The sequence below is a fragment of the Triticum urartu genome, chromosome 7 (genome assembly GCF_003073215.2).
Source record: "Triticum urartu cultivar G1812 chromosome 7, Tu2.1, whole genome shotgun sequence".
In the NCBI taxonomy this organism is placed as follows: domain Eukaryota; kingdom Viridiplantae; phylum Streptophyta; class Magnoliopsida; order Poales; family Poaceae; genus Triticum; species Triticum urartu.
Window position 1 is genome coordinate 511,721,594 of NC_053028.1, and position 13,925 is coordinate 511,735,518.

At 48.2% G+C, this 13,925-nt stretch overlaps 1 protein-coding gene across 1 annotated transcript; it reads right to left on the reverse strand.

Moving 5' to 3' along the window:
- Positions 1-2,700: 2,700 nt before the first annotated feature.
- LOC125522415 (golgin subfamily A member 6-like protein 2) lies at positions 2,701-7,245 on the reverse strand. Its single transcript, XM_048687478.1, has 2 exons — positions 7,088-7,245; positions 2,701-4,463 (listed from the first exon to the last, which is right to left on the reverse strand). The coding sequence occupies exon 2, from the start codon at positions 4,453-4,455 to the stop codon at positions 3,175-3,177; it is 1,281 nt and encodes a 426-aa protein (XP_048543435.1). The 5' UTR covers positions 4,456-4,463; positions 7,088-7,245; the 3' UTR covers positions 2,701-3,174.
- Positions 7,246-13,925: the final 6,680 nt, after the last annotated feature.

Consider the following 13,925-nt stretch of genomic DNA (forward strand, 5'->3'; position numbering starts at 1 on the left):
TCTTATTTTAAACCCCCCCCCCCCCGGGCCAGTGCTCTTTTAAGTGTTGGTCCACCTCGTCAGCCGCCGGTAGCTACCAGGGGCAACTCTAGGCTGGCCTACCGGAAGTTTGGACAATCTGAGTGTGCCCTGAGAACGAGATATGTGCAGCTCCTATTGGGATTTGTCGGCACATTCGGGCGGTGTTGCTGGATTTGTTTTAACCTGTCGAAGTGTCTTGTAGAACCGAGGCACCGAGTCTGATCGGAACGTCTCGGGAGGAGATCTATTCCTTCGTCGACCGTGAGAGCTTGTCATGTGCTAAGTTGGGACTCCCCTGCAGGGATTTGAACTTTCGAAAGTCGTGCCCGCGGTTATGGGCAGATGGGAATTTGTTAATGTCCGGTTGTAGATAACTTGAACCTTAACTTATTTAAAATGAATCAACTGTGTGAGTTACCGTGATGGCCTCTTTTCGACGGAGTCCGTGAGGTGGACACGGTGTTGGAGTAATGTTTGCGCAGGTTGTCCTCTAGTTTCTCGCTCGCGCTTTGCCTCCTCTTCTCGCTCTCTTTTGCGAACAGGATAGCCACCATATATGCTAGTCGCTTGCTGCAGTTCTACACATATTTACCTTGCCTTATCTATTAAGCTTAAATAGTCTTGATCGCGAGGGTGCGAGATTGCTGTGTCCCTGTGGCTCACAGATTACTTCCAAACCAGATGCAGGGCCTGATGATTCCGCTCCAGGTGACGCGCTTGAGCTCAAGTGGGAGTTCGACGAGGACTCTCAATGATACTACGTGTCTTTCCCTGATGATCAGTAGTGGTGCCCAGTTGGGGGTGATCGGGACCGTGTCGCATGTTGGGTTATCTTTTATTTTGGCGCCGTAGTCGGGCCATGAGTGTTTGAATGTTATAATGCTATTTATGTACTTGATTGACGTGGCGAGTGTAAGCCAACTATGTATCTCCCCTTTATTATCTATATTACATGAGATGTTGTGATGATTGCCTAACTTGCGACATTGCTTTCAATGCAGTTATGCCTCTAAGTCGTGCCTCGACACGTGGGAGATATAGTCGCATCGAGGACGTTACATATCTACTGCCACACCATCTTCATTTCTCAACTTTTTCCGGTTTGCATTCTTTTGTGGAGTGCCAGCCATATCTGTCGTTTCCTGATCCTGCGATGTCTGAAACTGGTCCACCACGATAGCCGTGTTACATGCAGGAACTATGACTCCACTGTTGCTAGATGACGAAGCCTTTGTCAAGGTCAGGGCAGCTGAGTCCACCGCAAGCCTTTTCCCTAGGGGCACCATCTCATCTTTATTTCCTTCATGGCCGGGTATAGTTCCATCTATCTTCTGTCCAGCGGTTGTACTGATCGTGTTTTTCGCGTTATAGCGCCAAGTCTGCGACATCAGATGATCGTTTTGAGCCCTGAACTCAGGGTCTTCTTCCTCACTACGGTATACGTCATTATTTCTCCAGTTATGGTGTTGTGATGTTGCCCTTCCAGCGCCTCGTCCTCTCCCATAGGTATTTGCAGGTTCATCTCTCGGGTTTCGATTTCTGCCTGACGCTCGGCCAGGGCCACGGCCCGAAGTTCTACCGCGTCCTCCACGCCCCCTACTGGGAGCTAGAATAAACGACCCCGTTCCATATTGTCAGTATTGTGTTCACCGGTGCCGCATTCCTCATGCCAACCCAAGTAGACCACAGTTGTAGCAGAAAACTGGCAGCTTCTCAAACTTAACCTGATAGAAATCAGTTTCCCCTGCTTTGGTAAAGCTCACAAATCTCGTGAGTTTCTTGTTGACATCAAGCCGCACTCTAGCTCTGATAAACTCTCCCACAAACCCATTGGGCAGTACAATCTGAAGCTCTAGCACTTCCCCAATACGTGCTACCATTGCTTTCACGAAATTTTCACGCTTCAGAACCATATCAAGGAGCTTATGGATTTGACACCAAGTTTCAATTCTATCCAGTTTCACGTCTCAGGTTTTTTAAGCCATCATATTCTGCAATCACAAGCACCATGCCCTTGAAGTCCCATGGTCCTTGAGGAATAGCTTTGTTCCAATCTGCCAGGCAATGAAATTGCACTGAAAACAAATTGGAGTTAATTCTCCGCCAAATTACATCACACGCTGGATTCCAAGCGGCCTTCATGTCCGCGATCAGGGCTCCTTGACCATATGATTTCTCTGTAAAAACCCTAGCAAGCGCAAGCCACTTAGGTCTTTCATCTGGCCCATCAACCTCATCCTCCCAAACTAAATTGTCTCGTTCGTCTTCTTCCAGATGCAACCTCTCCAAGAGAGCGCTCAGATCCGCTGCTTCCTTCCCTCCACCAGCAGTTGCACCCGCAGTCGAAGCCATTAGCAGACTTCCACAGTTTTCCAAACCCTAGATGAGATCCGATCAGCGGCCGATCAAGAGGAAGGAACCCTCGATCAGTGCGCGAGCACGGTCGCAGGGGACAGGTGATCTCCGCCGTAAGACGATGTCCGTCGGCTGCAAAGACGGGAACCCACGACAGCGCCGCGCCGAGGGGACTGGAGAACCCTAGGTCGTAGCCTTAGGGGAAAACATTGGTCAGCTAATGCTAGTAAAATCGGCAACAAATGGTCTATGTCCAGCCCAATCCACGCAATCGACTTCTGAAGCGACTAAGGAACAATCAATCCAAGACAATAGGGACATTGGTAAAAAAGCAAAATGAACCGTGATGCAATCTCACAAGTCACAACATATACCATACTTTTCCTGTAGGTCCAAACAAGTGTAGAAGGAGCACCAAAAGGCTACAGAGAAAACAACACCAAACATAGGAGCTGTAACCAAGAAGCAACAAAGCATCCTCCTGCTTACAGTTACATTAAGAACAGAGGTCGCCAGCGTGGTATCGAACGAACGAACAGATTACCTTGCAGGGACTGGAACATAGCAGCCAAAGTCACATTGTTGAGGTAACAACTTGGCAAGAAAAACATGACGTGCAAATAGTCTTTCAGTGCATGGATCACATAGTCTGCACCACAGTTCTGCACCAGCAATTTACCAACTAAAGGATGTAACCTCGATCTGAACAAACAAACAATCTTTCTATGTGCAGTAGCTCCTCTTCGTGTCCATGAACAATCACGTATGCTGAACAATGTCCGTATGCGTTTGGTGCTATCACTGGGTCTCAGTTTTTCCAGTTTGTTCAGGGCCAGCGTCATTTGAGCCGCTCGACCCGGAACTGGCATCAGCACTCTGATGTTCATTGTGCTCGCCACTGGTTGATGTGTTGGTTTCAATCTTGATATCTTCCTGATCACCATTGCTTGTCGCTTTTGTAGCTCCATCAATCTGGTTCTCCACAGCCTTTGTCTCTTCTAGAGAACCGCCATTTGCTCCTTCAGCAGCAGCGGAGGCCCCCTGGGAGTTCTCTGGCTGCGTATTTGCAGCCTGGTCAGCGCGAACCTCTGTTGCAGCATTGCCTTCCTCAGGGTTTGCTTCTTTGGCACCTGACGCCTCGTTAGCTGCACTCATTTCTGAACCCTTGTCGCCATCACCACCAACCTTTTCTTCTACTGAGATGCTATCAGATGGATTAGTCTCCACAGAATTGCCCTTCTCAGCATCACCAGATGTGGTCCCAGATGATGTTCTTGCCCCTTCATGTTCAGACCCAGTCTCTATATGAACAGTCTCACTGTTGCTATGCCCATAAGCATCGGATGTACTGGAAGCTGCATCGCCTTGAGGATTTGCATTATGAACCGCTGGTATGTTGCCTGTCTCATCTGGAAGAGTCTCAGCGGAATGCTCGTCACCTGTTCCAGCCTTGGTATCTTCAGAAAGGGACTCAGAGTCAGCTTGAGACTCCACTGCCCCCTTTTTCTCGGCTTGCTCTCCATCTGAACCATTGCCGCTTGCATCGACCTGACCTGCATTAGCGGATCCATCACTTTGCGCCTCTTCTTCATGGGGTACATCATCACCAGTTGGATGGACATCACTTTTAGTCTCAGCATCAGATGACTTGGATTCAGATGTTTCATTACGATGTGCTTCTGCATTATCATCTGCGCGACTGGCTTGACCTTCTTCAGCTTCTGACCTCTCTGTGTTTCCGGAATCATCATCATGGGAGTCCGTATTGTCTTTCTCAAAGACACTTTCTCCACTCTTCTCTTCCTCTTGTTTGCCTATTACATCAGTTGTCTCTATGGCCTTCTCCGCATTACCATCACCATTAGTACCTAGCCTTTCTTTCCTGCCCTGGAACATGCTTCTATCATCATGGGAAAGCTGGTCCTCGGTAGCATTGTAGTACTCATTTTTCTTATCATAAGAATGCTTCACCTGATACGCAAGCCAAACAGCCACACCTAAGAGTAAGGTGACCTTGAGTAACGTTTTGATTTTTGATCCTCTGTTCCTCTGCTGGCGGCTATTTGAATGATGAAGCATGTTTACAACTGCCGAAAAGAATAAACGAAAAACAAAGGTCAGGCTGCAAGTTACCAAGTTACCAAGTTCGATATAGTAGTATCTGGATGACAAAAATAAAATTAGATAACAAACACATAATACCCAAAATTAAGTATAGTAAATCAAAAGTAGTATAACACCTGCCAGACGCATGCTCCACTTCTGTAGTACATAAATATTAATGCTGCTTTTGCAGAAAGTATGTACTTAATGCAAAATTATCACATTGGGCATGCTTGTTGAAACCACACTCCCATTCTAGAAACCATTCCATATAACTGAAAGCACTTGCAGGTTGCAACTATGATACAGATATAGTAGAAACTATGTGCATCTTCTTCATACAAGCATTCTCCTTCTGCCAACCACTGACAAACCTAAGAGACCTTAGTATGACCCATGATAGATAGAAATCACCAGACATCGGTCTAAAAAAAATAAAGCACCAGATCACCGTGAAATTTTTGCAACTGACAAGTAGCTCATCATATCTCCTACACTAACAGTGAGATTCATCGTGTACATGGATGCATGGTTGCATGTTTGAAGTGCTTCCAAACAAAAACAAAAACATATATGGAATAAGACAGAATAACATTGTTAAGTATCAAAGGGTACTTTGTCGTTTCTAGCAGTTTACAGTTATAACTTAAGACAACAAAGTTGGAAAGACGGGTGTCTTGGAAGGAAGGACATGTCTGGTCCTAGTAGGGGGGGGGGGGGGGGGGGGGTGTGGGGACAGCGTTTAGATCACAATATCACTATATCTGCAATGATAATTGTGGGGCCTAACCTCAGCAACTGGTGAGACTTCCATACTGAAAATGAAGCATACAAGCTTCTTAGTATTCCCTAAGAAATACATACTCCTGAATATGCACATGGTAACACAGAAAACGGTCATGGGATAAAAATCTAAATGTCTCTGATTTGGATTAAAAAAAGAAGATCATCCACCTTTTTAAAAACAAAGTGTTTATCCTACAGAAACGGATGTCCAGCCTCAGAAACTAGCCCTAGAAATAATAACAGAACCAAGAAGCTGATGGGTGAACATTCACCAAAAAATCTGGTGAACAGCATACATGATGACAACATATACTTGCCCAAGGGGTTGTAGCAGAAAATAGAAATGTATAGTTAGATGCATTCATGATTCACAACATTTGGATCTAGAATGTTCACCCATTAGACAACCTCATAATAGAAAGCATATGGTGCAAGACTGCACCGCAGTTATTATGCACGGTACTATGGACAAAAATCTAAAAGGCATGGAAGGCAACACCATGAAGCCCACAACACAATTGGTCCCCAAGGTCAAATTTGTGGTCCACGGCAGCAATATAACTCGTTTGCTGTATGCAGGCCCAAAAATTAAATGCAATTCCTCCTCCCCCTTTCTTGAAGCAACAACCATCGACAAATTAAAGGGGCATAAAATAGCTACTGCTCCCTCTGTCCGAAAATATAAGATCATTTTGTACACTATTATATTTTGGGACGGGGGAAGTATTTCTCTACTAAGCTCTTGCGGACATAATAAACGAAAATTCCAGGGAATAAAATCTGAATGAGTAGTACTAAAAAACATGCTAATCAGAAGTCTGAAATGAAAGGGAACTCCAAAATGAACACATAATGCAATTGGTAAGTTGCTAGTGTCTCATATACTCCCCCAAGCATATGGGCACATGAATGGGGTAAATGAATGGAGCTCGGTAAGACACAACAGTGTAGAATTGTATACATGCAACCGTGGCCTGGATGTGAATGAACAAGATAGATCCTCGGCTTCTCAGTCTCAGTTCACCATTTTCCTTCCTAATTTCTCCAAAAGCCTTCCATCTCGCAGATAGTTCATAGCTTCCTAGTGTCTTGTTCCCTACCACCAGGAAGTATCAAGCTACAGCATCTAAATCCAGCAGCCTAGGACGCAAAAATCGTTAACCGACCCCCCGTTGAAACCAGCGTTATCACTTCACTACTCGGTGGCCGGTGCACAGTAGTAGTACAGCACAGGTGACAATACGCACAAATCCAAAGGCGCATTGTTCTCGGAAAAGTAAATCCGAAGGTGGAAAGCAGTCGCCAGAAAATAGCCCCAAACAGGGACCTACGTAGTAGTACTAGTTCGACGCATCAGTTTCGACAGCAACGTCCATGTTACTTTTCACTTTGTTTTCCTTTTGATGAGGCTACAAAGCGCAACTGTGCGATGAACTCCGCCCATCCCGGTTTCGTCCTTGCGATACATGAACGCTCAAAGCAGCAAGCCTCGGACGCATTCCGATGGAACCAAATCTGCCGTACGGCCCACGAACACATGGCGCTACGCACGCGTCGCTCACTGCTAACTCGCTCGTCGTCCCTGAGAAGTGCACACACACAGACTGAGCACTACCGTCGAACTGCTCGCGCCGCGCTGCTACTGGGAAACAGAGCACGCATGGAAACCGCGCGCCCAGACGAGCGACGCCGTACGGGCCGTTCTCGTCGCCGGCGGCGCCGCATTGGAGCGTAGAGGGGCGCGGGAGGAGGAGGGGGGGGGGGGGGGGGGGGGGGGGGGGGGGGGGGGGGGGGGGGGGGGGGGGGGGGGGGGGGGGCTGACCTGAGACGGGTGGCCGGAGGAGGCCGCCGAGTCGGAGCAGGACGGAGGAGATGCAGCGGCGAGCAGCGAGGGAGAGCGAGAGAGAGATGGAGGCGAGGACAGGGGGCGGACGGGGCGTTGATGGGGTGGGTGGGTGAGTGGGCTGGATCTAGGAATTAGTGGGTGGGGCACGGCACGGGTCGCGAACGTGATCGTGGGAGGGAGGGAGCGTGCGCGCCTGCGGCTTTGGTTTTCACCCTTTTCTTTTCGTTTTTTTTATTTTTTTAGCCTGCTTCGGTGTGGTTTTTTTTAGGGAAATCATGCCGCTTTATTTAACCGTAGCTAGAAATCTCGTCTGAAATTACATCTAAAATAAAGTCTGGTGGCGAGCCCACCCAAATCTCCGAACGGTGCTCCCCTACCCCTATTTTTGCTAGTTTATGAGCGGCTACATTTCCATACCGACAAATCCATGTCACCTTGGACTCCTCCATAGACCGAAGCATCGCTTTAATCTCCTCCACCCATGGGCCTGCAGCAGACAAATCCTTCTGCGAGTCGTTAAGCTTCTTGACCAAAGACAAGCAATCAAGCTCCACTTGCACCCGTGTGAAGTTTAGATCGATCGCCATTCGAACGCCTTGTCTGCACGCTAACACCTCGACCATCTCAGGACCAACTGTATTTGGGAAGAAGTGGCACAATCCAGCGCGAAACGCCGCTTGGTGATCGCGAAGAACCGCTCCACCTCCTCCTTTCTCCCCGTGCCTGGAGACCGCGCCGTCGGAGTTGATCTTTACCCATCCAGCTTCAGGAGGTACCCATCGCTGAATAGTCTTTGGCTCCGATTGTGACGCCCTCATCTCGTGAGATGCTCTCCATTCTGCAACATGCATATGCACTGTAGCTGTTATTTCATGTGCTGATACAATATTCCGCCCGTCCCTTGCCTCATTCCGTGCCAGCCAGAAGCATAACCTCCTTCTCGTCGTCCTTCGCCCGGGCAAACCAGTCAAGGAGCCAGGATGCTAGAGCTCGCTAAGTCTGAATGTGTCTCGGTGGTTCTTCCAACACCAAGCCGACCTGTTCCCTTAGCAACTCCCAGAACATGACTGAATGCTGGCAGCCCCAAAATCTATGCATTATAGTTTCTTCACGGGCACACACAACACAAAAAACGCGCGGCTTGATCCGACGTCGGTGGAGTTCTGCCCCTACAGCAAGCCCGTTGCGGATCATGCACCACATATGAATTTTGACCTTACCCGGCGCACTTGTATCCCACAGCTCCAAATATCCTTTGTGCATAGCTACCGAACTCGAGGACTCCGGCTGTCCGGACCTCGTTCTGTTCAAGGCCATTCGTAGGTGGTATGCCGATCTAACGGTAAATACACCATTACGCGTAAAATTCCATGCAAGATAATCATCAGCCCCCGGGCCGCCAATCGCAATTTGCTTCACGTCCGTAGCATCTGCCACTGTAAACATCTGATCCACCAACTCCTCATTCCACGACACACCATCAGGGTTGATTAAGTGAGCCACCTTGGTCACACCCTGTATGTATACTTGGCCTAGGGGTTTGGTGCTCCCATTCCGAGGTATCCACGAGTCGTGGTGAATGTTAATGTTGAGCCCCGCCCCAACTCTCCATATGAGGCCCTCCCTTAGCAAGTCCCGTCCGTGCAAGATAGTCCTGAAAGTGAACGAGCCCGAGGCTGGGCAGGAAGCAGACAAAATTGAATTATCTTGAAAATACCTTGCTTTGAGCACTCTAGCACATAGAGAAGTTGGAACTTGAAGAATACGCCATGCTTGTTTCGCCAACAAAGCTTGGTTGAATGCCTCGGGGTCACGAAACCCCATACCCCCATCCCTCTTGCTCGCACACATCTTCTCCCAAGCGATCCAATGGACCTTTCTCTCACCATTCATTGCACCCCACCAGAATTTGGATGAGATTGAAGTCAGGTTCCGGCACATCTTCTTCGAGAGGTGAAAACAACTCATGGTATAGGTCGGTGTCGCTTGCAGGACAGATTTGACGAGAGCTTCTCTAGCTGCTTTTGACAATCCTTGCCCCTTCCAACCACACACTTTACCCTTAGCACACTCCGTAACATATTTAAAAGTGCCATCCTTGGACCTACCAACCAGTGTTGGGAGGCCCAAGTATCGTTCACTAAGAGCCTCAGATTGAATCCCCGCAATCTGCTTAATCTGATCCTTCATCACATCATGGCTTCCTTTTCCAAAAAAGATGGAGGATTTCTGCAAATTTACCTTCTGTCCGGATGCTTTTTCATACTTTTCAAGGATCTGTTTTAGTGTTTCCATATTCTTCTTGATTCCCTCAAGGAAAACTATACTATCATCTGCAAACAACAAGTGAGTTATATGGGGGCCAGTGCTCCCAAACTTCACCCCGGAAAGCTGTTTGTCAGTTTGAGCCTTCTTGAGTAGCGCTGAAAAACCCTCCACACAGAAGAGGAACAAATATGGTGACAACGGATCCCCCTGTCTTAAACCCTGAGAAGGTGTAAAGCTCCTGGATAGCCCACCATTTAACTTTACAGAAAAACGCGCCGAGGTGACACATCTCATTATCATTGCGACCCACATCGGATCAAAACCAAAACGTGTCATAACCCTCTCCAGGAATATCCACTCCACTCGGTCATACGCTTTCATCATATCCAACTTAATCGCACACAAACTCTTCTTTCTTTTCCTTTTGCGAATAGCATGTACACACTCATATGCCACCAACACATTATCAGTGATCAGACGCCCGGGCACAAAAGCGCTTTGTTCTTCAGAGATTAAAAGTGGAAGAATACCCTTCAACCTATTCGCCAACACCTTGGTGGCAATCTTGTACAAGACGTTGCATAAACTGATGGGGCGGAACTGTGAAAGCAACTCCGGTGAGTTAACTTTCGGAATCATGACAATGATTGTATCATTAAAATCAGCCGGGGTCAAAGCCCCACTCAAAAAACCCCGGACGGCCGTGCATACATCACTCTTCACCAACGACCAGTGTCTTTGGTAAAAGAGAGCAGGTAACCCGTCTGGCCCCGGCGCTTTCGTCGGTCCCATTTGAAACAACGCAGCTTCAATTTCCACATCGGAGATAGCAGATGTTAGCTTGGCGTTCATATCGTCCGAGACCAGCTGATTAATATTTTCTAGTATCTCCTGTGCATCCACTGATCCTTCTGATGTAAACAAAGATTCATAAAAACTGGCTGCCAACTCACGCATCTCCTCGTCTACCATACATCTCGTACCATCCTCCCTGCGCAAAGCACGAATGGCGTTTTTCCTCTTGCGATGCGACGCCCGATTCTGAAAATATTTTGTGTTTTGGTCACCCGCCCGCAACCAGTCCACACGTGATCGCTGCCGGTACAACAGCTCCTCCCTAGCATAGATTTCACGCAGCTGTTTTTCAATCTCTCGGACCTCCAGTGAGGTACCAGAGATGTCAGCCCTGCTCGTGAAGGGTGTGGTTAGGTGGGCGGTTACGGTGGTCTGAACGTGGGTGGGATGCAGACAGGTTACTCGTGATGGGGACATTTCCTGGTGCCTTGGCAAATGGAATGCTCGTCGGGGTCGATCGTCTCGGTCGGGCCCGTGATGGCGTCACGGGGCCGCCTGCGTCGTCTTTGTGCGTTGGCGCATTGGAACGAGATCAGGGCATGTACAATGTATAATGATGACATATGAATACAGATGTCTCATGATAAAAAGTAATTTAAGGCATATGTGTTAATTTTTTTTTCTTTCCAACGCAAGCTATTACTAGTGGGCATCATCAAAGAATAGAAAGTGACTCTCACTACACATGCATCCCTCCTCTCCACTTCAAGTTTTCCAATTTTATGCACCGGACCACACTTTTTCTCTCTAAGCATCCGCCTTCTGAAGAGGATCCTGCTTCCCCATCTGAACCTAATTTTTCTGTTATCCGATCATATATGGCATGTGAGGCATCACCCTGAGGCTATGCATTGGCCATGCCCTAAGAGCATCTACAACCGTTGGCCCCCCAGGAGGCATAAAAATCGCCGCCTGGGGGCGAGCCGGCGGTAGAATCGGCGCTGGGGGCGGTTGGGCATCCAACAGTCGCCCCCAGTCGTCGATATCGGCCCATTCGCGACCGCTTTTCAGCCCAGATACATAGAAAAATGGCCCAATGTCGGCGGGAAACGGCCCATATTCGACGTGGTTCGGTGTTGAATTCTCAACATAAATAAATTTTTTATCACATAGTTCATCACAGAAAATCAAATGATTCAACAAAATAGTGCAATAACAAATAGTTCAATACAAATTATATAGTTTAACAAATAAAAACTCATCATGCGTCGAGCTAGGCGTCGCCCTTGATCCTTCATAGGTGCTCCATCAGATCCTGCTGCAGTTGATGATGCACTTGTGGGTCTCGGATCTCCTGCCGCATACTGAGGTGGGCAGTCCAGTTTGCCGGGAACTGGTGATCAACTTTGGCTAGAGGTCCCTGCCTGTAGTATGATTCAGTGTCAAACACTGGCTCTTCCTGCTCGCTCTCGATGATCATGTTATGCAAGATGACACAACAAGTCATGATCTCCCACATTTGATCTTTCGACCAGGTCTGAGCAGGGTACCGGACAACAGCAAATCGAGATTGGAGCACACCAAATGCCCGCTCGACATCCTTCCTGCAAGCCTCCCGCATCTTGGCAAAGTGGGACTTCTTGCCTCCTGGCACAGTGTTTGAGATAGTCTTCACAAATGTAGACCGTCTCGGATAGATGCCATCAGCTAGGTAGTACCCCTTGTTGTAGTGCCGCCCATTGACCTCGAAGTTCACCAGAGGAGAATGACCTTCAACAAGCTTGGCAAAGACAAGGGAGCACTGCAGCACGTTCATGTCATTGTGAGTTCCTAACATACCAAAGAAGGAGTGACAAATCCAGAGGTCCTGTGTGACCACCGCCTCAAGTACCACACTGCAACCGCCTTTGGCGCCTTTGTACATCCCCTGCCAAGAAAATGGGTAGTTTTTCCATTTCCAATGCATGCAGTCGATGATTCCAAGCATCCCAGGAAATCCTGTTGCTGCATTCTGTGCTAGGATCCGAGCAGTGTCTTCCACATTGGGTGTTCGCAAGTATTGCGGTCCAAACACTGCCACGACTACCCGACAGAACTTGTAGAAACACTCAATGATGGTGGACTCGGCCATGCGCCCATAGTCGTCGAGTGAATCACCGGGAGCTCCGTATGCAAACATCCTCATCGCTGTCGTGCACTTCTGGATTGAGGTGAATCCAAGTTTACCGGTGCAATCCTTCTTGCACTTGAAGTAGCTGTCGAACTCCCGGATGGAATTCACAATCCTGAGGAAAAACTTTTAGCTCATCCGATAACGGCGCCGAAATGTTTTGTTGCTGTGCAGTGGAGCGTCGGCGAAGTAGTCGGAGTAGAGCATGTAGTAGCCCTCGAGACGATGCCGGTTCTTTACTTTCATCCGCCGGCGCCGAGCCACCTCGCGCGTCTTTTCATTGCTCGCCAGCAGGTCGGCGAGGGCGGTGAGGACCATGAGATGTTCCTCTTCCCGGACGTCGGCCTCGGCTTCCTCCTCCAGCAGCGCCGCGAGCGCTTCCTCGTCATCCGAGTCCATTGCCGAGGCAGTCAAATCGCCGAACACCTTGCAGGCGCGGTGGGCGCGTCCCCGCCGCTACATTGCCCTGCGCGGCTGGCTCGCCGGAAAAATCGCCCGGACAGTGGTGGAGAGGCAGCCTCGGCGAAACCTCTACTCTTTTTCCGGCGGGGAATGGCCTATCTAGCGGTGGCGAGCGATGGACGGCGCCGGGATCAGCCGGTTGGCGCCCGAGCGCGCGGGGGATGGGAGGCGAATCTGGAAGAAAGACTTTACTTTTCTCCTGACGGTGTGGGCCAGTCGTGCTTTTCCCTAGCGTCGGAGCCCCCGAGCGCCTCCAGTGCGCCAGGTTCAGCCTGCGATCGTCGGGCCCAAAAACGGCCGAGCCGGCGGATTTCGACGTCCAGGGGCGCAACTGGGACGTTTTTCCGGCGTCGGCACCAAAAAAGTCGCCTGGGGGGCCCGTTGGGGGCACGGCTGGAGATGCTCTAACATCACGAAGGATGTCAGGGAAGCTACAGTACCCTGACATCCCTTCTTCACATCCATATAATTAAGCCTAAAATGACTTGAATTAATTTGCAAATTATAAATCTACTGTAAAGGAATATAAGAGGAAGAAGGGATGTATACAGTAATGGAGATAATAAAATCAACTGTAATGGAGATAATAAAATGTATACAGTAGATTTATAATTTGTTACACCTATATGCCCATTGAAATCTGTTATTTATACTCCCTTCAATCCATATTGGCCCTCGTAACATATTTCATATATATAAAGCTTATATAAAAGTTATATTGTATTAGCATTTCCCAAAATACACCATAGCAATTAATTAGATTAGTTAAGTTTATGTTATGAACAGAATTTTAAAATAGTTAACAGGAACAAATAATAGCACAGTTAGAAACTACGCATTTTTCTGATCAAATTACATATATAATTTTTTAATTTGAATTACGGTTGCAAAGTTATATGTAAACAATACTAAAAGTCAGGGACCTAACAGACTGAAAACAGATCGAACTGGGCCTACTGCAGCTGCATGCAGAATACCAACTGGCGCCCAGGCACACCATACAACGGCTGCTGCAGTTGGACTGAAGCCTAACAAAGAAAGATCACTTAATATTGAATTGTGGGTTACTTAAAGAAATAAACAGGGGCTTTTCATAAAAATATGACTATGGGCTGGTAG